At 54.6% G+C, this 23952-nt stretch overlaps 1 protein-coding gene across 1 annotated transcript in view; it reads right to left on the bottom strand.

The window, feature by feature from the left end:
- The window catches only part of PER2 (period circadian regulator 2), a gene marked incomplete at both ends in the record, with an annotated part of 43254 nt that extends 22313 nt beyond the window's left edge, over nt 1–20941 (bottom strand). The window contains 8 exons of the mRNA XM_080720082.1: nt 3419–3497; nt 4578–4720; nt 5596–5647; nt 12237–12438; nt 13412–13533; nt 18422–18576; nt 19176–19238; nt 20721–20941. Of these exons, the coding sequence (XP_080576208.1) occupies nt 3419–3497; nt 4578–4720; nt 5596–5647; nt 12237–12438; nt 13412–13533; nt 18422–18576; nt 19176–19238; nt 20721–20941 (1037 nt within the window). The remainder of the gene's footprint in view (nt 1–3418; nt 3498–4577; nt 4721–5595; nt 5648–12236; nt 12439–13411; nt 13534–18421; nt 18577–19175; nt 19239–20720) is intronic.
- Between the last annotated feature and the right edge of the window lie 3011 nt (nt 20942–23952).

Here is a 23952-nt window from a genome sequence, read left to right as displayed (position 1 = left end):
TCTTCTTCTTTTTTTTTTTTTGGTAGCACTGGAGATTATTATTAATTATTCAATACTGGGGATAGAACCCAGGGGCATTCTACCTCTGAGCTATACCCTCCTGCCCTTTTTTTTTTGGTGGTACTGGGGGTGCAACCCAGAGGCTTTCTACCTCCAGGCTATGCTCCCAGACCTTTTTTATATTTTATTTGGAAACAGGGTCTCACTAAGTTGCTGAGAGCCTCACTAAGTAGCTGAGGCTGGCTTCGAACCTGTGCGATCCCCCTGTCTCAGCCTCCCAAGCGCGGGGATTACAAGCGTGCGCCACCATGCCCGGCATACTCCTGTCCTGTTTTTTAGCCTTTATTTTGAAACAGGGTCTCACTGAGTTGCAAAGGGCCTCACTAAGTAGCTGAGGCTGGCCATGAACCACAATCCTCCTGTCTCAGCCTCCCAAATGCTGGGATTACAAGCCTGTGCCACCATGCCTGGCTCAAGTACTGGAGACTATTAAACCCAGGGGCACACTCCCAGACCCTTTTAAAGGAGTTCTTTTTTTTTTTTTTTTTTTTTTTTTGTCTTTTTGGAACCGGGAATCAAACCCAGAGGGCTACACCTGCAAAGCAGGCACTTTGCCACTGAGCTACATCCCGGCCCCTCCCAGCCCCTTTTAAAACTTTTGTTTGCTTTGAAACAGGGTCTCTTGTTATGTTGCTGAGGCTGGCCTTCAATCTGCAATCCTTCTGTTTCAGCCTCCTAAGTACTGGGATTATGGGCATGCGCCATCACAGCTGGCAACCACGTAGACTTTCAATTCAGCAGGAAGTGAGGTTTCCGGTGCTTCTGTGAGGCTGTGACGTGTAACAGGCTCTTTTAGAAATGGCCCAAGTGCTTAAGCTTTGTGTCCTCAAACAATGAATCACGCTAATGTTTTAGTATTCCTCTTCCCTGTGACTCTGGCTTGAGCACACGTGTCCTGGTGTGGATTTCTGTGTTTCAGGTGTTCCTGGAACATTCTTTCTGCGAGCATCTTTTCCAGCATGGACATTTTCCTTCTCTTACTACTTTGGTGGCTGGCTCCAGTGATGGCCGGGAGGTGCAGGGCTGGCAGGGCCTTTGTCCAGGTCTCCTCTGCGGCTGTCGCCGTGCGTTCCGGGTGCGCTCCTTGGAGCTGGTCCTCACCGAAGGGGTGGGACTGCGCCAGCATCCTCCGCCCTCTGCTCCGTCTAGCCCAGCGCCCTGGGCAGCTCAGTCGGCCGCCCCTCGGCCTCTCCCAGGTGTTTCCTCGGCCTCTGCCTGGGCGCGCAGGAGGACATTCTGTCTCCGTGTCTCTCCCTGTGGTGTGGGCTCCTCGGGGGCCTGGTGCAGTCCTTCCACTCGCCCTTCCCAGCCCGGGGAACACCCGCCAAGCCTCCTGTTTTTCTTTGGACAGGATGTACAGAATGTTCCTGGCACTTCCCCAGATCGAGGCCTGGCCAGAGGAGCAGAACAGGAGGAGGAGGAAGAACAGAGGGAAGGAAGGGGAGGGGAGGGAAGAGAAGGGGCTGAGCCCCCAACCTGGCCAGTGGGCTCTGAGACCACTAAGGACTGTGTAGGCGCCGGTCCACAACCACGTGCATCCACGGGCTTACGCGCCACATCCGCTGCGTGGCCCCTGCAGGGGTGTTTGCTGGCAGTTGTTAGGCCTTCAGAGGAATCAAAATCTTCTGGGGTTGCTTCACAAACACAGCTCCCAAGCCACGCTCCCTGAGAGCCTGGTTTGGCAGAGCAAGGCCGGCGACTCTGGAAACTCATGGCGATTCTGCCACAGATGGTCTGAGCAACACACCTGGGTGACCAGGGGCTGGCAGTGGAGGGACCTTCTCCTGGGGGCAGTGCAGCCTGACACTCGCAATGGGGACCTTGTGTCCTGGCCAGGTGAACACAGTGGGAGGAGCTGATCCTCCTCAGAGTCTGCACGGTGACCCGGTCCATGCCTGGAGGCTGCGGGTGCTGGTACCTCTCTGTATGAGTCCTGCGCCATCTTCGTGACCTGCGTCTCCCCAGCCACTGCCAGCAGCTCGGCGAGTTCTTTTGTTCTCACACATCTGTAGAGGAGCTGGGAGAAGGCCTGTGTGCGGTGGCTGGCCCACTCCGCACTGCCTCCTGAAGGCAGTCAAGTGTTTGCAGTGGCTACGGCATGCAGCAGGGAAGCCCAGGCACGAGGCCCAAGCGGGCGCTGAGCAGAGGCGCTCCCGCGGCATTCTCCAGCCCACGGGCTGAGACAGGCCTCCGTAGGGGCTGTGTCACGCCACCTTCAGCTGCCCCCAGTGCCACCCTCACACCCAGCCCTGCTGCTCCACCATTTACTCAAGAGGAGTCAGACAGGTTTGGTCGGAGCAGTGGCCAGCTCCCCAGAAAGCCCCTTCGTAGTGTGTGAAGTCTTTAGTATAATTTCACAATTTTTCCACTGCCTATGGAGTCACGCATCGCAGAGTGACGGGGTCGTATCTGGGATTGCATCATGAGGCCGCGCCTCATGCACAGACAGCGTCAGGTGCACTCGTGTAAAACTAGGCGGACGCGGCTGGCGCTTGTCACACGACTTGGTGCAAGTGACAGGCAGCACACGCGAGAGGCGGAGGCTGCTGCTGCTGGAACATGGCGCTCTCCACAGTCAACTTTGTTTATCATACATACAAAAAGTGTGTTCTAAAAACACTACACAGCTTAGTACAGCAGACCCCTCGCCCAGTCACACAGCTGCTTATCACAGTGTGGTCCCTGTGCTGGACTTCTGCGCAAGGGCAGCGTGGTAGGTTTGTTCACACCAGCGTCCACAGCCCTGGGTAGGGCCTTAAGCACGAACATTAGCCTACAATGCCCCTCCCTAGGCGATATGAATCGCCAAGAACCTTCCGGGACCACCATCATACACGCGGTCTGTCACTGGCTGAAACGTCCTGGTGCGGCCCGGGACTGTATATAGTTAAACGCTTCTTGGGGATTATCATGTAGGCAAAACTAGCATGTCAGCCCAGCTTTAGCTACATGGTTTTAATGTCAAAAACCTGAAAGTTCAGCCAGGCGTGGTAGCGCACTCCTGTAACCCCAGTGCTTGGGAGACCGTGACAGGAGGATTTCAGGTTTGAGACCAGCCTCAGCTACTTAGCGAGATGATCAATGAAAAAATAAAATAGGGCTGGGGATGTAGCTTGGAGATAGAATGCCCCTGGGTTCAATTCCCAGTACCACACACACACACACACACACACACACACACACACACCCCACACACACGGCGAAAGTGCACTGATGTTTCCTTAGTTGTCAAGTGACCACCGCGATGACGGAACACTGACTATGCTGAGGGAATCTGAGGGCATGAAGAATACAATATGGACCCCGGCGCATGAGGGCAGAGGGCGCGCAGGCAGAGGGGCCAGGAGATGCCACTGACCTCTCATCCACGTCCTGGAACAAGCAATTTGGTGTGTGTGTAGTTGTGAAAATTCTCTTCTCAGGAGGAATTCTAGGGGCTGAAAGGAAAAAGTTTGCACAAATTTCAGATTCTAGGAATCTAGTGCCACACAAAAAAGTTACACATTGGATTCGAATTCTCAGCAAAGCCGGGCACTGCGGTGTGAGCCTGTAATTCCACTACTTAGGAGGGGAGATGGGAGAATTTCAGGGTGTGTGTGTGTGTGTGTGTGTGTGGTACTAAGGGTGGAACCCAGGGGCATTTCTACTTCTGGGCTACACTCCCAGACCTATTTTTATACTTTATATGGAAACAGGGTCTCACTAAGTTACGGAGAGCCTCACTAAGTAGCTAAGGCTGGCTTTTTTTGTTTTGTTTTGTTTTGTTTTTGTGGTACTGGGGTTCCTGGAAGCCCTTCTACCTCTAGGCTACACTCCCAGACCTATTTTTACATTTTTATTTGGAAACAGGGTCTCCTAAGCCAGCCCGCGTGGCTGGCTTCGAACCTGCGCGATCCTCCTGTCTCCGCCTCCCAAGCGCGGGGATTACAAGCATGCGTCACTGCGCCCAGCTGAGACTCTGCTTAAAAAAATAACGGAGCTGGGCATGGTGGTGCAAGCTTAGTGAGGCCCTCTGCAACTTAGTGAGACCCTTTTTCAAAATAAAGAATGAAAAATAGGAGCCGGGAATGGTGGTGCACGCTTGTAATCCCAGCATTCGGGAGGCTGAGACAGAAGGATCATGGTTTGAGGACAGCCTCAGCTCCTTAGCAAGGCTGTTTCCAACTCAGTGAGACCCTGTTCAAAATAAAGAATAAAAAATAGGGCTGGGGTGTAGCTCAGAGGTAGGATGCCCCTGGGTTCCTTCCCCAGTACTGCAAAAACAACAAAAAAGTGCTTTGTTAAAGTCTTCACTGCGAGAGAACTGTGAGCAGCGAACACACGGCCTAAACGGGACTCCTCTGGGTTTGTTTCAACTCGGGGGAGGGCCAGATGACGCGGGGGGGTGCGCCGCGTGGTGGGGAAGACGAGCCTCTACCCGGGGCTGAGAAGCCAGGCACGACGAGGCAGGGAGTCGGGTTTACAGCTGTCACATGCACATGGCCCCGGACGCCCGCGCTGGCCGGGCGCGGCCGTACCTTCGTAGCCCGAGTGCACCCTCTCCGCCAGCAGCAGGCAGCACGGCTGGCCCTCCGCGGCCGGCTGCTCCTGCACCTTGGCCAGGTAGGGTGTCATGCGGAACGGCTGGTAGCGGACCTCATGCCCGTGGTTCTTCCCGACACTGTGGAGGAGAGCAACGTCAAGGTGGCCCGGTGACAAGGAGCCCCCGCAGTGACAAGGAGCCCCCGCCCCGCTGCCCCTTAGGTTTGAGCAATTCTCTTTGTTGTACCAGAGGCCCAGGGGCAGAGCAGACTGCCTCGCCAACTCCCCTGGTGGGCACCTGGGCCTGCCGTGCCTGCCTGGGCCTCTCCCTCGCGCCTGCCACACTGAAGGGTCAGCGCCCACAGCCTGACCAGAGGGAGGGCTTCTGGGCTTTCTCTAGAGAAACTGGATCAGGCAAGGCAGACAGCGGGGGAGCTGGGAAGCTGTGCGCTCTGTCTCTCTGTCTCCCTTCCTCCTTCCCCTCTATCTCTCTCCCTCTCTTCCTCTCCCTCTCCTTCTCCCTCTCTCCACCCCCCACCCCCTCTCTGGGGTCCTGGTCTTATGACCTGGACCTGCTTGGTCCAAGCAGGATGCCCTGGACACTCAATCGGGCATCCTGCTTTGGACCCAGAGCCTGTTGGGGAAACCGAGGCTCTAACCAGGAAACTGTATATGCAGACCAAAGGCGGCACGTGCCTTGGACCCCGGGACGTGCCTTCTGGTGTCTCGGCTTCCCCAACAGGCTCTGGGTGATGGCTGGCCCGTGCAGAGCCCTCTGGGTGCCATTTCTCGGAGGAGTAGATTACCTTGCCCCCAGCCTCAGCGTGGGCCCTGCGCTCAGCACCTTACGTGCACCTAAATGCGGTTTACCAAAGTATCCTTCAGAGGGACTCAAGCCCTGAACGGGAGCTGGGCTGGGGTAACTGCACGCACCCCTTAGCCCTTCATAGGTGCTGGGGGACAGAGTTTGCACTCTGTGCTAACTCAGCTAGGAAAACTGGAAACCAAGCTTACCCGACACGGCAAAAGAAAGATTTCTCCTCCATGCACTCTTGAGTAAAAGAATCTGAAAGAAAAAGCCCCAAGAAATAAGCCCAATTAAACACCCAAATGGAGACAGCATGCTTTATCTCACATAGACAGAAGAGGGGCCACAGAACAGACGGGAGGCAAAGACTAGACTTTGCCCAGCACAAGGGAGTCCTTGGGAATAAAGTACTCAGTGCTGCCAGAGACCCGCCAACCGAGCGCTCGGCTCTGGAGTGCTGACTGTGCACGAGAGCTACACAAACCCCAACACCTCAAGCCAGGTATCCTGGAGATCCTAAGTTCTATAGAAAACACTCAGGGCATTTGAAATCTTACACCAATACTTTGTAAAATATTAACTTATTTTATTTTTAATTATTTACTTATTTTGCTGTACTGGGGATGGAACCCAGGGGCATTCTACTTCCAAGCTACACCTCCAGCCCTGTTTTTTTTTTTATTCTTTATTTTGAAACAGTCTCACTCAGTTGCAAAGGGGCTCACTAAGTAGCTGAGTCTATCCTCAAACCATGATGCTCCTGTCTCAGCCTCCCAAATGCTGGGATTAGAAGTGTGTGCTACCACGCCCAGCTTAAAATATTAATTCATCTTAAACAATTAATTTTTTTTTTTTTTTGGTGGTGGTACTGGGATTTCTGGAAGCCCTTCTACCTCTGGGCTACACTCCCAGACCTATTTTATATTATTTTTATTTGGAAACAGGGTCTCTTAAGTCAGCGTGGCTGGCTTCGAACCTGCGCGATCCTCCTGTCTCCGCCTCCCAAGCACGGGGATTACGAGCATGCGCCACCATGCCCAGCAAACAATTTTTTAAAATAAATAATTTTGATTTTTTTGTGGTGCTGGGGAGTGAACCCAGGGGCATTCTACTTCTGAGTTACATCTCCGATCTGATTTTTATTTATTTTTGAAGCAGGGTCTCGCTAAATTGCTGACAGTCTCACTAAGTTGTTAAGGGTGGCTTTGATCCTGTGCTCATCCTGTTCCCAAGTACTGGGATTACATGCAGATGCCACCATGCCTGGATAAGTAATTAAATAAGCCGGGCATGGTGGCACACGCTTGTAATTCCAGCGCTTGGGAGGCCAAGACAGGATCTCACAGGTTCAAAGCCAGCCTTGGCTACTTAGTGAGGCTCTTGGCAACTTAGTGAGACCCCGTTTTCCAAATAAAGTATAAAGAAAAAATGGCTGGGGTGTAACCCGGAGGTATAAAGCCCCTGGGATCCACACACACACACAAAAAAATTATTTTACCTCATCAGTAATGAGGGAATGGGTATTTCTATAATAGTTAAAAGAAATGTATGTGTATGTTTGTGTGTGTGGGGGGGTACTGGGGATTAAACCCAGAGGCATTCTACCTCCAAGCCCTATTTTTATTTTGAAATGGGGTCCTGCTAAGTGGATGAAAGTTTCACGACTTGCTGAGGCTGCCCTTAAACACACAATCATCCTATCTCAGTCTCCAAGTAGTGGGGTGATATGCAAGTACCCCACGCCCGGCAAAGGCAATTTTTGGAGAGGTGGTACTGGGGATTGAACATGGGGCATACTACCTCCAAGTTACACCCCCAGGTCTATTTTTTCTTTATTCTTTTTTTTTTTGTGTGTGTGTGTGTAGTTCTGGGGATTGAACCCAGGACTTACCTCCAAGATACACGCTATACCCCCATCCCTATTTTATTTATTTTTAATTTTTTTTGGTGGTACTGGGCGTGGAACCCAGAGGCTTTCTACCTACAAGTTATACTCCCAGACCTATTCTTTTTTTATATTTTATTTGGAAACAGAGTCTCACTAACTTACGGAGAGCCTCACTAAGTAGCTGAGGCTGGCTTTGAACCTGTGTGATCTTTCTGTCTTAGCCTCCCAAGCGCAGGGATTACAAGTGTGTGCCACCACGCCCGGATTATTCTTTATTTTGAAACAGGGTCTCATTAAGTTGCGGAGGGCTTCACAAGTTGCTGAGGCTGGCAGCGAACTTAAGATCCGCCTATCTCAGCCTCCCAAGTACTGGGATTATAAGTGTGTGCCACCACGCCTAGCTTTATTATTTATTTATTTATTTATTCATTTATTTATTGTGTTACTAGGAATGGAACCCAGGGGTACTCTACCTCTGAGCTACACCCCCTGCCTATATTTTATTCTTTATTTTGAAATAGGGTCTCACTGATTTGCAAAGGGCCTCACTAAGTAGCTGAGGCTGGCCACGAACCGCGATCCTCCTGTCTCAGCCTCCCGAATGCTGGGATGACAAGCGTGCGACACCACGCCCGGCTCTATTTTTTCTTCTTTATTTTGAAACAGGGTTTCACTGCAACTCTCGATGCAAAGACCCTGTTTCAAAATAAAGAAGAAAACATAGGGCTGGGGGTGTAGCTCAGAGGTAGAATGCCCCTGGGTTCCATCCCCAGCACCGCAGAAAACAAAACAAAACAAAAACTGCAAAAAAACCAAAAAAAATCTGGGAGGGATACTGTGACTTGAACTGAGGGGTGCTCTACCTCTACCACTACCCTCTGCCCTACTGTATTTTTGAAATAGTGTCTTCTAGGTTGCTGAGGTTGGCCTCACACCTGCAATCCTATTTCAGCCTCCCAAGTGCTGGGTTTACAGGCGTGCACTACTGCAATCAGCCAAGAATAGTAACCTTGGACTTTGATATGAGGGTCCCTCTATTCAAAGAAATGAGGAAAATTAGACTCTTAATAGTTACAGAAAACAATACTCAGTGGACGGCCTCAGGGGGCCTCTGAATTCGCCGGGCTTTCTTTTCGATTCAGACCATAACTGAGTTGTCACCATCCTGGGGAGACGACGCCAGCCTGCTGTGGCTGTGGCTGCAAGTCCACACGCACGTGGCGTGATCTCCCTCCCAGGCCGCAGCCCGACCTGACCGGGTCCTCGTAACTCCCGCTGCAAGCTTAAACAGTCGACCCAGACAGTTGGCCTTCAGGATGGCATGGGGCAAGAAAGCAGACGACACTACACCTAAAACCCAAAGCGATCCCCCTCTTTCTGAGGCAACCCTGGATTAACGGCTCATCCATCCCAGGCGGGCTGCTGTCCGGGGAGGCATGACCCTGGCTGGTGGACGTGACGGCGGCGTGCTCCCTGGCCCTTGCTGGAGGAGGGGAGGGCCTTGCTGGCGCAGGGAGGAGGGGAGAGTGGCAGGCGGTGGCGGTCCAGGAGGTGAGGGAAGGGCGAGAAGCCTCTTAGCGCAGAGGTGGCTGACTGCCGGCCACAGAGGGGCGGCGGATGGTGTGGGAGAAAGCCAGGCTGAGACTCTCGGAGGCCAAGCCTTTGGGCACCCCCTGGCCTGTCCGTTCCCTTTGCATTCTCCCGCTCCCCAAGATCGCCTGGCTTCAGCTCTGGGCAATCAGATCCCACGAGGAGCAATGTCTGTGGGGCCGGGCAGGCGATGCCAAGGGACACAGGCTTCAGAAGGGGCTGTGCTGCCGCCCCGGTTGGTGAACTGGAGGGGGCCAGGAAGGCCGAGGAGGCTGGGCTCTGCCCCCTGGGGCTCTGCTGGGGCCTCTGCTGGTCCATTAGCCCCTCCTAAGTCCCTCCGCTGTGCAAGGTATGTGCAGGTTGCTGAGATCAGGGAAACCCTTCCAGACCCAAAATCTTCCCAGTCGCTTGGAAAAGTAGGTTGAAGACCCTCAGGGTCTTGCCCAAGAGCCCTGCAGCCAGGAGGGCGGGAGGGGCTGGCCATGTGGCCGTGGGGGCAGGCAGGACAGAGGCCAGCCCAGCCTCGAGCTAAGTACCACGTAACTTAGCCTCTGCTCTGTTTATGTTGCTTAAAGGAACCTTCGGCACTGGCTGGCCTAGAAAAAACAGAGGCTGACTTGGGCTCGCAGCTCTCAGGCTGGGCACAGGGCCAGCGCCTGGGCAGGGCTCTGCCCCACATTATCACCATGCAGAAAAGCAGGAGGCAGGAGGGCAAGTGAGTAGGTGTGGGTGGGAGACAGAAGGAGGAGGCAGCCTCGGGCCGCAACCCCTGCAGCCATGGTGACTGATCCAGTCCCCGAGGGAGCAAACTCACACCTGCAGAAGGCACTGGCCCTTAAAGGGCCTGCCTCCCAGCACCGCCACGACATCAAACCCCACCGTACTCACACCAAAGCCTGCGCCCGGCCCGCCAAAACTCACACCCTCCTCACGATGCCAACTACAATCGGTCGTCCCAGAGCCTGACGTCTTAGCTCATCCCAGCGCGCCAACGCAAAGGTCCAAAGTGCCACAGCAAGCCATCTACGTCCAAAATACGGTAGACACGCCCGTCCTGAAGGCCAAAAGGGGTGAGTGACGTCCGGGCAAGGTCAAAGGCCAGGGCAGGTGTCACATCTCGGAGCTGAGGGACTGCGGTCCACTCCAGGTGAAGGCGCACCTCCTGGACACGCTGGGGGCGGGGAAGCCCCGCCCACGGCTCTGCTGGGTTCCGTCCACGCTCCAGCTATGGGCCAGGCGGCACACTAGTGCTGACAGCTGCTGGGGGCACTGCCATCCTTGGGTCCCAAGGGTGGCAGCCCTGCTAGGCACTGTCTTAGTGGTGGCTCTGTCATGCCAAGGTTCTGCCTGAGCCTGAGGGCTTTCTGCAACGTCCTCTGAAATCCCCAGAAGGCCTGCCTCCACAGCTCTTGCTTCTGCACTACAGATGAGCACCCTGTGAGCACCCTGCAGCCTAGGGCTCCGCCTCAGGCTCCCCGGAGGTCCCTGGGGCTGCAAAAAGCACTAAGTAGGGAACAGAGGAGCAGGTGCCTGGGCAGCAAGCCCTGTGCCCTGACACCTGGAGGCTGCGAGGAGCCGGGCAGCCTGGGAGATCTCTGAAGCACCTAGGGACTCTCTGTTGTGCTGATGAATCACCTGGCTCTCTTCCATTCACAGGCAGGAACACAATTCCGCCAAGTTCTCTGCTGCTTTATAACAAGGCTGGCTTTTATCCAGGCCCGAGTCAGAGTCTCCCCATTTTCACGTGAGGCCTCCTCCGAAGGGCCCTCTCCACGCACACTCCAGCGGCATTCAGTCACGACCACTGACGCCACCTCTAAGGAGCTCCAACCTCCCCTACCCATCCTCTCTGCTCTGGAGATCCCACCACACCTGCTCTCTATTCTCCGGCCTGGCCAGCCACTGCCTGCTTCCCAGTTCAACGCTGCTTCTCCACTTCCAAGAGCTGTTACACCAACACTCCACTTCTTGGTACCCACTTTCTGTCTCCGTCTGTTTCCTGTCGCTATAACAAAGCACTTGAGACTGGGTCATTGATCAAGAACAGAGGTTTGCTTCGGCTCATGGTTCTGAGTCTGGCAAGTCTGAGAGCCCGGAGCCAGGATCAGCTGGGTGGCTAGCAGGGCCGCTGGTGCTGCTCCAGCCAGGAAGCAGAGGGCAAGCAGGCAGGTGTGGAGGACACAGAATACAAGGGGGCGTGCTCTGTCACAGAACACGGCCCCGAGAAGGCAGACCTGACTTCCAGAGAGGCCTTCACCCTCCTTAGTGCCCTGGCCACTCTGGAGGCCCCCTCAACCCTGGCCCAGTGGCAGATTCCACGGTGAGTTCCAGAAGGGGACAGATAACCGAGACTGCAACAGTGAGCAGGTGGGGAGAAGGAGCGAGGCTGGAGGAGACTGGTCTGCAGACTGAGGCCGGGCCCAAAGCTGGCCCCAGGGACGGGAGCCCGGACAGGTCACACAGTGGACACAGGCATGAACTGGGCAGCAGGGGTGGGGGTCGTTCTAGGTCTGCAGTGCTAGGAGCCGTGATTTGAGCCCCGAGGGCTTCACAGCTGGTGCTCGCAGAGCTGTCTCCAGCCGAGGTGGAGAGCCCCCGAGAAGCCCCTGGGGCCCATGGCTCTGTCCACTACAGCCACAAGACACAGCGCGCTCCCCGCCCCCCCGCTCCAGCTCTGTAGCACTTCAGCTCTAAACACTCAACATTCTCTAAAATCTTCTATTTTTTTCTTGCCATACTGGGAACTGAACCGAGTACATTCTACCTCTGACTAAAACCCCAAGCCTTTTTAATTTACTTTTTTTTGTGTGTGTGGTACTGGGGATGGAACCCAGGGGCACTGTACCTCCAAGCTACACCTCCAGCCCTATTTCTTAGTCTTTTTGGCTCTGAAATAGGGTCTCACTGAGTTGTGAAGGGCCTTGCTAAGTAGCTGAGGCTGTCCACGAACCACAATCCTCTGGTCTCCGCCTCCCGCATGCTGGATTGTAAGAGTGTCTTGTAATCTCGAGAAGCCACTGTGCCTGCCTTCGTGCCTTTTTAATTTTGAAACAGGGTTGCACTAAGTTACTGCCTTGAGCCTATGACTCTTTTGTCTCAGCCTCCCAAATACCGGGACTACGGTAGTACGCCACTGTGCCTGGCTGGAATCTTCTCTTGGAAATTTACATTTCTTTTTCTAATTTTACTCTGAAGTTCTGAAAGCTGTTCACCTTCTGCCTCTGAGAGCGCTGCCTGGCAGCCCTTCAGGTGAGCCCCGTGGCTGCTCCCTGCGGGAGGCGAGACGGGAGCCCGATGCTGGTCCTTCGCCCGGTCAGGAGCCCCTCCCTGTCCCCGTGCAGGCCGAGGGGCCGAGCCGCAGGCCCTCACCTACTCCGCCGCACACGCTCCAGGACGGGAGCTTGTAGGGGGTGGTGAAGCTGTGGAACACGCTGACGTCGTGTGGCGCCAGGAACTCCACGAACTTGGCGTCATGAAAGGCGTCTCTCTTACAGTGAAATATGGATGCCACCTGGTTGGAGATGTACAGGATCTTCCCGGTAACCAGGGACACGGCCGCAGCAAACATATCCTGGAAGGAAGAACATGGCCCTGGTGAACAGGCCCCCTGGCCCTGACCAGCACACCTGCACTTCTCCCGTGAGGGTTCACCATGATGGCGTCGGAAACAAGCACGCAGGCGTCCCGACTCCCCGCAGGTGCTGGTCACCCCATCTTCCTGGAATTCTCAGCATCTAGGCTGGGTGCTTAGGGAGGTGACCGGGCAGCCCCTCCTCTGCTCGCCTGGTCTGTCACACAAGCCTCTGCCTGCCTGTCTCTATTGTAGGGTTCTGGGGCTGCCCAGGGAGTCACCTGGACCCCTGGGCTCAAATCCGGGGTTTCCAGGGCTGAAGTTAGAGAAACAAGACAGGGATGGCTAGGGAGCCCAAGGTGAGGTTAGCTCAACCGGATCCCGCACACACAGGGGCACTTAGGAAAGCGTGGACTTTGGGGTCTCTGATCCCAACTCCCACCACCACCTGGTCAAGTGGACAGTCGCCAAGCCTGTCTCCCCATGCTGAGAACAAGAAAACCTGGGGCCCAGTCAGTCACAACGGGGATCCTCTGATACACATGAGCTGTGGGATGGAATAGGCCAGGGACCAGCAGAGCCTCCCAGAAAAGAATCAGAAGTCTGCCGGCGTGGTGGCCCACGCTTGTAATCCCAGCATTTAGGAGGCTGAGAAAGGAGGATCGCGGATCACGGACTGCCTCAGCTACTTAGTGAGGCCTTTTGCAACTCAGTGAGACCCTGTTTCAAAATAAAGTATAAAAACTAGGGCTGGGGGTGTAGCTTGGAGGCAGAATGCTCCTGGGTTCCATCCTCAGTGCCGCTAAAAAAAAAAAAAAACAAAAAAAACAGAAGCCTGGGCGCCACACTCACTGGCTGGACCTTCCCGTTTCAGGGGAACAAACTCATTTCCTGAAGCCGCACACGCTCCTCCCATGAGTCCAGCTGCAGCGGGCCGGCCAGCTCGCCCAAGGAAGGACTCCAGGGCACTTACCGCGTTCTTCACAATGTGCTCGGAGGTGACACTTTCAACCTGTTCCACGGTGTAGGAGGGCGCGTCCACACTGCAGGGCTGGCTCTCGCTGGACATTAGCAGCTGGTAATATTCCTCGTTTGCTGCAGGAGAAATAGCGTTCATGTCCAGCAGCCAACCCCTGGGCTAACAGCACGCCATCCCTGCTCTACACAGGTAGGGCTCCTCTCTTCTTAAATGAACAGGTGGGGCGTAGCCGGTGTCTTCCTGGACACACAGCTCACAAGCAAGAAGATACCTGGGTGCTTTCCTGAGACATCAGGACTTTGGTTATATTTATTTATTTTTTGTGTGTGTGTGGTACTGGGAATGGAACCCAGAGGCATTCTACCTCTGAGCTACACCCCCAGCTCTATTTTTTATTCTTTATTTTGAAACAGGGTCTCACTGAGTTGCAAAGGGCCTCACTAAGTAGTAGCAGAGGCTGTCTGCAAACCACAATCTTCCTGTTTCAGCCTCCCAAATGCTGGGATTATAAGCATGCGCCAACATGCCCAGCTTGGTTACAGAATTTTAGAAATGTTAAATACATTATTTTATTTTTTTATTTTTTATTTGCACTACTGTGGATTGAATCCAGGGGCATTCTACCTCTGACCTACACCCCTACCCCTTTTATTTTGAAATAGGGTCTTGCTAAGTTACTGTATGCTGGCCTGGACTCTGCAATCTTCCTGCATCAGCCTCTCAAGTACTGAAATTACATACATGCACCACTGTGCCCAGCCACGTTATCTTAAATAAGAGGGAAACAGACTTATTTTTGCAAAAGCCTTAAAAGCATGGTACAACATGGATGTTTCTACATGGGACCAGGGTGGCAGCCCTGCACTTGAGGCTCTGGGTACCCTCACTGGACACTTCTACCCAGGCAGAATCCACCGCTTTAAAAAGGAGCAGGCACAGGAAGCCACTTTTTTTTTTCTTTTTCAGTAGTGGGGATGGACCCAGCAGCATTCTACTTCTGAGCTATACCCTGAGCTCTATTTAAATTTGGAAATAGGATCTCTTAAGCCAGCAAGGCTGGCTTCAAACCTGCGTGATCCTCCTGTCTCTGCCTCCCAAGAGCAGGGATTACAAGCATGCACCACCACGTCCAGCTATTTATTATTATTTTTGGTGGTACTGGAAATGGAACCCTTCTGCCTCTGGGCTACACTCCCAGGCCTATTTTATGTATTTTTTAAAATTTGGAAACAGGGTCTCTTAAGCCAGCGAGGCTGACTTTGAACCTGCACAATCATCCTGTCTCTGCCTCCCAAGCACGGGGATTACAAGTATGCGCCACCACGCCCAGCTTATTCTTTATTTCTTTATTATTATTATTTTTTTATTTTTTTTATTTATTTATTTATTTTTTGGTGGTACTGGGGTTCCTGGAAACCCTTCTACTTCCAGGCAACACTCCCAGACCCATTTTATATTTTTATTTGGAAACAGGGTTTCCTAAGCCAGTGAGGCTGGCTTTGAGCCTCCGTGATCCTCCTGTCTCCGCCTCCCAAGCGTGCGCCACCACGCCTTATTCTTTACTTTAAAACAGGGTCTCAATGAGTTGCAAAGGAGGCTGGCCCGGAACCAGGATCCTCCTGTCTCAGCCTCCCAAATGCTGGGATCACAAGTGTGCGCCACCATGCCTGACTTAGAAGCTACATTTGAAAGAAGTCTTGCAAATGGGACCTGAAGACACAGGCCATGCAGCCTGAGTTGCACCTCACCAGGGCTCATCGGCAGGCTGTGGGGTGACTGGGCCTGCCTCTGGGCATCACTGTTTATGGCCCTGGAGGTCCCACTCCAGACAGTGGGCTGGGATGGATGCAACCAGCTGCGTTCTGCAGCTGGACCCTGGATCCCGCTGAGTCTGCGCTTCCTAGCGGGGGACCTCTGGACCCACGGTTGGATCTTATCTCATGCTTAATCCTGCACCTTCAGAATGGGGAGATTTCTGAGTATGCTCTCAAATCAAGACATAAACTGCTGGAAAGCATAGGAAACTGTGATTTGGCAGAGTCCCAGGTTCTGAAGTTACTGCAGAGGACAAGAAGGAAACACTGAACCCACACCTCCGCCGGGGGCAGAACAGCTGGCCGCACAGATGGACTCTCCCCCGCCGCTCCTTTGGAAAGGAGCCCCCACAGGCATGCGCTGTCTGTGCCCTCCGTGGTGGGCCAGGCCCCAGGAGCACTGCATTCCCGCGGGGTGTCTCGGGCCTGCCTGGCACTGACCGGCAGCAGCAGCACTCTGTTCTGACATTAACCACAGCAAATGGACAGTGGCTTAGGGAGGCGCAGAGGTACTCCAGGCTAAGGCCACCCTTAATGTGAATGCCAGCCAGACCAGCAGAGACACTCTTCTACGCCCATCTCTGGGGACCCCAGGGCCGGCACCGATGACCTGCTTACTACTGAGTTCTCCGCCATTGGCAACATGCAGACTGCCTGAGAAGGGGCTCCTCCCCACACCTAGTGACCGCCTGCGCTGCTAGCACCGACTGGCAGAAGCAACCCTGCGGTCCGCACCGTGGCTCTCAGCTCTCTACCTTCACGTTTGTTTTTGTTTGTTTGCTTGTTTTCTACCTCTGAGCTACACTCTGTGCCCTGTTATTTTTTATTTTGAAACAAGGTCTCGCTAAGTTGCGGAGGGCCTCACTAAGTTGCCCAGGCTGGTCTTGAGCTTGAGATCCTTCTGTTTCAACATCCCAATTACTGGGATTACAAGTGTGCACCACCATACTTTTCATGATTTTTTTTTTTCTGGTGCTAGGGGGTTGGACCCAGGGGCATTCTACCTCTGAGCTCCACCCCCAGCCCTAGTTTTTATTCTTTATTTTGAAGCAGGGTCTAAGTTGCAGAGGGCCTCACTAAGTAGCTGAGGCTGTCCACGAACCACGGTCCTCCTGTCTCAGCCTCCCAAATGCTGGGATTACAAGTGTCTTCCACCACGCCCAGCTCTTCACTTCTATTTTTTGCGGTACTGGGGATGAAACCCAGGGGCATTCTACCTCCGAGGTACACCCACCACAGCCCTATTTTTTTATTCGTTGTTTTTGAAACAAGGTCTCACTAGGTTGCAGAAGGCCTCACTAAGTAGCTGAGGCTGTCCACGAACCCGCGATCCTCCTGTCTCCGCCTCCCAAGCACGGGGAATCACAAGCGTGCGCCACCATGCCCGGCTTCACTTCTTATTTTGAAGCAGGATCTCGCTAGGTTGTGGAGGGCCCAGGTTTCTGAGGCTGGCCACAAACATGCGATTCTCCTGTCTCCGCCTCCCAAGTACAGGGCGTACAGGCACGTGCCATCCTGCTAGGCTTCATGCTTGTTTTTAATGTACAAGATCCTTCTGCCCCTAGCCACGGTGACAATAAACAAAGGCAGAGAGGTTGGCCCTCGCACAGGCCCCCATGGGGCTGTGCCATCTGCCCCTCACTTCCAAACCTCCCTAGCGAGGCACTAGTCCCTACAGCTGGTAACCAAGACCGATGCCATTGAGGAACTCGTCAGTGGTCAGGAGCTGGCACCTTCTACAGTGATGACAAGGACAGTGTCCAGGTGCATGGGTTGTGAAATACACACTCCTGATGCTCACGGCCCTATTCCCAGTAAGAAACTAACTGCTACTCGGGCCTCTCTGACCGACACCTACAGCTGGCCATCGGGATGACCAGTCAGGAGCCTGGGGCCTGATCACCAGGGACAGGCTATTGGCCATGAAGCTTGGGGTCCAATAGCAGGCGCCCAGCCTCCTCCGCACACAGTGTTCTCTGCCTGTCCTGGGCAGAGGCACCTGCAGCTGCCTGAGACCCAGCAAGTGGGGCGCTTGCCTGTTGGAAGGTACAATGTGGGGCCAACTGAAGGCTCTACTGGAGGCCTAAGGGGCTCGGATCTCACCGGCCAGCAAAGCACCTGAGCTTAACGACGAGTCGATGGCACTTCAGCGTCTGTGTCAGAGCCTGCACTGCAGCTCGGGGCAGTTCTGCACGAGATCTCACATCCGAGTCTTAGTGTTATTTATCCCTGGCTAGCTTCATATTCTGTCTTCTGATATGAGTCCAAACATATGTAAATGGGGCAAGGCCCCATGGCTGCCCACGTGGCGCTCGGCCCTGCCTCCTTCCTTCCTGACTGAGGAACCACCAGGGCGGGAATTCACCCACGCTTAGATAAACAGGAAACGCAGCACCTGAGTTCACAATTCAGAAAGTTCCAAGTGGCAGCCCCTCTCTCGAGAGCCCATCATGTGAAAGCGGGCCTCCGCACTTAGGGCTCGCTTCATGCTTTGCTCAAGTCCATTCGGACCCGCTGCGGCTCATGAGCTGGCTGTGACCACCTTCTGGATTGAGGTCACAGTTCCAATCACCAAGTCTCCTGTCAGAGCGCAGAGCTGGATCCCCCTGAGTACGACCTGACCCAGCCCAGAGCACAACAGGATTACGGGGTACACAAATATCTTTTGTATGCTGGTTTTCTATCTGTATTTTTTCTCCTCTAAAAGTCCGGTGCAATACAAAATTTCCAACGAGCCAGCCATAGTGGCGCATGCCTGTAATCCTAGTACTCAGGAGGCTGAGACAGGAGGATTTCAGGTTCAAGGTCAGCCTCTGCAACTTAGCGAGACCCTGTTTCAAAATATAAAATAGAAAAGGGCTGCAGTGTAGCTCAGAGGTTGAGTGCCCCTGGATTCAATCCCTAGTCCAAATAAATAAGTAAAGAGAGAGGGAGAGAGAGAGAGAAAGAGAGAGAAGAAGAAGAAGAAGGAGGAGGAGGAGGAGGAGGAGGAGGAGGAGAAGAAGGAGGAGAAGGAGAAGGAGAAGGAGAAGGAGAAGAAGAAATCCAATGAACGGGGGTTACCAATCACCAGATTTGTATTATTTCCTTCTGTGTTTCAGGAATGGCTTTTGAAAGTCACACGCGCTACGCCATAGTCGGGCGTCTGGGCTGACTTCCGCAGGTCTGCGCAGGCGTGGGGCAGACGTACCTCTCACTTGCTTCACGCTCCTCAGGGCGTACTTGAGGGTGGCCAGCGTGCCGGCCTTCCCCTTGGCCTTCTTGTCTGCAGGGAGGTGGACCTTCAGCTCCCGCAGCGTCCTGATCAGCTCCTTGTGCGTGTCCGCTTTGGCGGACTGCTCGCTACTGTGGGATTCAAGAGAGGGGCCCGTGAACATTAGCCTGCTGGACATCTGAAGAAGCAAGGTCCGGTATTTCTCTGAGGGGCACTGTGGGTGCTTAGCGGCAGCACTAGTACAGTGCTGCTAGGAAGACAGGACAGCTGGGCACCTGCCGATGGAGCTGGACCTTCCTAGGGAAGAGGGTGCAGAGAGTGAGGGAAACCAGGTCCCAAGGCAGTGAGGCAAAGTGTTTGTGTGTGTGCCCAGGATGGAGCGTAGGTTTGGCTCCAGAGGTGACACAATAATGTCTGTGCACCTAAGGATGGTTTGTTACAAATACCAAAGGGGGGAGGAATGCTTCAGGTGCACTTCCTCAGGGTGCAGGCAAGGTGTGCTTAGACCTAGGAGGAGCTGTGGGTGCTGAAACACACTGGGAACTCTGAAAAGCTGGAGGGGCAGTTGGTGTCTGTACAGCCAGGCGCCTCCAACGGACTGCGTCGTGGCAGGGTGTAGCAGCAGGCTCGAGTAGAGCTGAAGCCACATCGCTCCCCAAACCTGGCCTCCATGAACGAGTCTCTCTGGCTCCTCTAAAGAGGGTAAGCAAGGAGCACTAGCAGGCCTCACCTGCAGCCACTGGAAGACAGGTTGCGTTCGGGCTCCACCATCATCAGGCTGAAGGTACCGGGACTGTAAGAAACAGAGGGAGAACACAACTAGATGACTGTGTGCTCTAGCCCTGCTCCCCAGCCAGCTGGAGAAGACAGTAACACTGTGGGAGGGAATTTTAAGAAAATATGAAGTTGGATGGGCGTGGTGGGCACGCTTGTAATCCCCGCGCTTGGGAGGCAGAGACAGGAGGATTGCGCTGGTTCAAAGCCAGCCGTGCTGGCTTAGGAGACCCTGTTTCCAAATAAAAATATATTAAAAAAAATAGTTTTGGGAGTGTAACCCGGAGGTAGAAGGGCTTTCAGGAACCCCAATACCACCAAAAAAAAAAAAAAAAAATGAAGTTGGGCTGGGGTGGCTCAGAGGCAGAGAGCTTGCCTAGCATGCCTGCGGCCCTGGGTTCTATCTCCAGCACAGCAAACAAAACAAAACAAAAGCTAGGTGGGTGTCACATGCTGTAACCCCAGCACTTGGGAGGCTGAGACAGGAAGATAACAGGTTTAAGGCCAGCCTCAGCAACTTAGCAAGACCCTGTTTCAAAATAAAAAATAAAAGCTGGAGCTGGGCGTGGTGGCGCACACTTGCAATCCCAGCATTCGGGAGGCTGAGACCGAAGGATCCGGGTTCTCGGACAGCCTCAGCTACTTAGTGAGGTCCTCCGCAACTCAGTGAGACCCGGTTTCAAAATAAAGAATAAAAAATAGGGCAGGGGGTATAGCTTGGAGGTCGAATGCCCCTGGGTTCCACCCCAGACCCGCAAAAAAATAAAATAAAAAAAAATAATAAAATAAAATAAAAGCCAGGTGTGGTGGTGCACGCTTGTAATCCCCGCACTTGGGAGGCTGAGACAGGAGGATCACGCAGGTTTGAAGCCAGCCTCAGCTACTTAGTGAGGCTCTCAGCAACTCAGTGAGACCCTGATTCAAAATGAAATATAAAAAACAGGGCTGGTAGTATAGCCCGGAGGTAGAAAGCCTCTGGGTTCCATCCCTAGTACCAAAAAAAAAATAGGGCTGGGAGTATAGCCCAGAGGTAGAAAAGCCCCTGGGTTCCACCCTCAGTACCATAAGAAGAAAGAAAGAAAGAAAGAAAGAAAGAAAGAAAGAAAGAAAGAAAGAAAGAAAGAAAGAGGGCGGGGCATATAGCTGGCAGTTAGAATGCCCCTGGGTTCAATCCCCAGTGAGTAATCCATCCCTCCCCAAAATAACCCAGGTTAAGATTGAGCGGGGACATAAGACCTTCACACAAGACACCAGGGGAGCTGAGCACGAGGCGGTGGGACCGCAAAGGGAGCGAGTGGGCTCTATGGACCGCCGTCTCCCGGCTCTGTGAGCCTATCGGCATCAGACACACACGGCAGTGACGCTGTCACCAAAAAGGACGGACCCTGGCAAATGATTTTCAGAAATCCTGAAAGACCTGGCAGTCCTGGCTTAAAAGTGCAGAAGCCATGCTGCCGGGGAAGCCAGCTCGGCGCAGGGCGCCTTGCGGCCGGGAGCCCACCTCTGGTGGCTGGCGGCCGGCTCCACCAGCATGCCCAGCTCCTTCCCAGGGTCATCGCAGTCGCTGCCTTGCGAGTCCTGCCCCACGGAGCAGTTCTCGTTCCCGCTCGAGCCACTGCTCATGTCCACGTCCTCCGGGAGCGAGGCCTGACTGGGCTGGGGCCCCGCGGGCTCCTTGGTGGGGTCACCGAGGCTGGGGGAGAATTCTGCATATCCACTCATGCTGGGCTCCTGAACGAAGCTGCCAAGGAAGAAAATTGCCACATGTTAGAAATGGCATGCGAGGGGCCCGGGAGGGGCGCGGCCCCGTGAATCTTTCTTACTAAAGAGGCAGCAGCTGGCAGGGCCAATCACACACCTACTACTTCGCCCGCCACACGCTTCTGCCTGCTGTGAATAGGAAGACAGTGGCCCTGGGCACCCTGGGCCCCAGGAGCAGGTGCCAGTGCCTCATCAGAAGGCAGACAAGGATGCCCACTCACCACCCGATGGAGGGAGCTCGGGGGAAACAGAGCTACAGCGGCTGCACCAGAGGAGGCGGGGCCTGGGAATCTGCATTTTACGGTCTCCCCCGCCGACACCGCACAGCCGGGTTGAGCACCCTGGCCATCAGCGTGGGGCAAGCTAGACCAGCTGAGGGCGGAGGCTTGGGGCAGAGGGGAGGCGGGTGGGTGAAGGCCCCAGAGGCCGGGGCACAGATGCAGAACCAAGGTGGGTGTGGAGGAGGTGCTGAGCCTCCCTGCACAGGGGCCACTCGAGCACCTGCGCGCCAGAGCCGCAGGACCCGGCCTGCAGGTTGACACGCCCCCACGGCTGTGCACGACAGATACTCCTCCTCCAGTGCTCTGGAGGTGGGTGGGTGGACGGGGCTGAAATTAGGGACAGACCAGAAATGAGGCTCCCACAGGAATCCTGGCGACCGACTAAGCTCCCAGATGGGACTGTGAGCTGTCACTGGCACAGAAGGTGATGTTCCCTGCAGGACCCTGGCAGGGAGCCGGTGCCCACTCAGGCAGGGCACTCGAGGAGGGTCTGAGGAGGGCACGGCCCAGCAGGGTGGGTCACATCTAAGGAAACAAGCAAAACTGTGAGCTGCGGGGCTGCTGTCACTCCTGCCTGAGGAGACTAGAGGAAGGCGTCGGAGGAACCCAGACTGCCTGTGGCCGGGAGTGGGGGGTCCGCTGACTCTGGCTGGGTGGCGGGCAGCAGCGGTGCCTTCGCCCAGGGGAGGTCACCAGAGCAGAAGGTCCCTGGAGCTTCCTTGTGCTCAGGGAAGCAGAGCAGAAGCAGAAGGGAGCGCACACACAGCGTCCTGGTCATCTCGCCTCGCGGTGCCTGCTGGGCTGCTCACGCCGCATTGGGCCACAGCTGGACCCAGCCTGGCGACTCTGAAGGAGACCTGGGGGTGTCTCGGTGCCGGCCCTGACCTGGCGGGGGCCACGCTCCTCTGCACGGTGCTTGCTTGGCTCTTCCAGGACTCTGGCTTCCTCCCACTCGCTTCCCGACAGAACCCAAGTGAATCACTAAGGATTCGAAAACTGCAGGAGCGGGGGGCAGTTTTCAGCAGCCCAGATTTCCCGAGGGCCCCGTCCTTTGCCACCAAGCACAGGCCTCTGCTTCCTGCTAGTTGTCGCTCAGAAGCAGTAGTGCCCAGGATGGGGGAGGGCAGAAGGCACCAGGGTCTCACTCCTCCCCCGGCCCCACCCAGTGAATCCTGACCCCTGACCCCTGTGCCCTTCAGGGCAGGGGCACACTGCACACGCTGCCCCTGGGAAGATGCCAGTGGGGACGGGAAGACCAGAAGAGAGAACCCGTGGAAGGTGAGGTCCTCCCGGACACGCTGCCCACTGAACAGCCTCAGCCCCCTGCAGGGCCACACGGGGGGGGGGGGCTAGACCACCCTGTGTGAGCACACAGGCAGGCACTGGCTCCCAATGGCACCCCAGATAGCTGCTGCCTGCGAGCCCCAACACAAGCCTTCAACTCAGAACCTCCGAGGTCTGGCCCACGATGGCGGTGGCGTGGCCATCGAGGAGGGAGACAGGAGCTCGGAGGATCCCGAGCCCAGGGGCTGAAACCTTGTCTGTTCACAGGCACAAGCAAGGGGCAACAGGAGGGAAGTGTACGTTTAAGACGGTGCCTACTACAGAAATTCAGGAGGAAGCCATTGGATAGGAGCACCCATGAGACAAGACCACAGGCCGAGGTGAAGAAGACATCATGTTGGCACAGAAAACCAAAAAGAACGAGAAGGGAAAAACTGACTTCTGACTTCCAGCAGGGGGAGACAGGAAAGGCTTTATTTGTTTGTTCGTTTTGCAATACCAGGTATTGCTCTACCTCGGAGCTATACCCACAATCCTATTTTATTTTTAATTTTGAAACAGTCTCACTTTCATTAGGTTGCTGAGGGCCATACTAAATTGCTGAGACTGGCCTTAAACCTGAGAGCTTCCTGTCTCTGCCTCCCAAGTTCTGGGATTACAAGGGTGCACTGCTATACCTTGCTTCTTTTTTATTTTGAAATAAAGTCTTGCTAAGATGCCTAGGCTGGCCTTGAACCTGTGATCTTCCCGTCTCAGCCTGCCAAGTACTGGGATTACAGCGACTGCTGGGAGTTTTTCTTTTTAATGCAAAGGGAAAGGACCCACATTTCCTTTGAGGAGGGAGGAGAAGCAAGGGAAAGCCAGGTTTTGTCTGTAGAAAACAGTTCTTTCTCAAAAAGACACAGAGCACAGAAGCAGAAGCTATCATGAAGGACCAAGCTGAAGGAGGATTCAAATCTGCTCACTGAGAGATGCCGTCATCAGCCCAACGCGTAGCGATGTCCCCGTGAAAGCTGTATTTTCAGGGACAGAGAAAACCCTACCAGCACCCAAGCGGGGAACACAAGCAGGCTCCCCGGGAGGAGGAGCCGCCGCGCGCAGCACTCCTCTGCAGCTCTGCAGCCTGGGAACCAACACCCAAACAGGCTGGAGTTTATCAATACCCTGAGTCACAGAAAGCCCACAATGCCAGCAGCGCTCCAAAAGAGCCGGGGACTTCAATAGTGCAGAACAGGAGACCCAGCGTCCCGGCCTACTCTTGGCGTTTTTGGAAGTTCTGCCTAATTCAATCGAAGAGTGACAGCTGGGAACTGCTGGAAGACCCCTCCCACAAGGAGCTGCCCCCCCCCCCGCCCTGGGAAGGGACACAGCCACCAGCATGAGAATGCAAGGAAAGGGTGGCTTCTG

The sequence above is a fragment of the Muscardinus avellanarius genome, assembly GCF_963383645.1.
Source record: "Muscardinus avellanarius genome assembly, chromosome: 2".
NCBI lineage: Eukaryota > Metazoa > Chordata > Mammalia > Rodentia > Gliridae > Muscardinus > Muscardinus avellanarius.
Note: the sequence above shows the minus strand (reverse complement) of the source record. Positions and strands in the feature narration are given on the sequence as shown.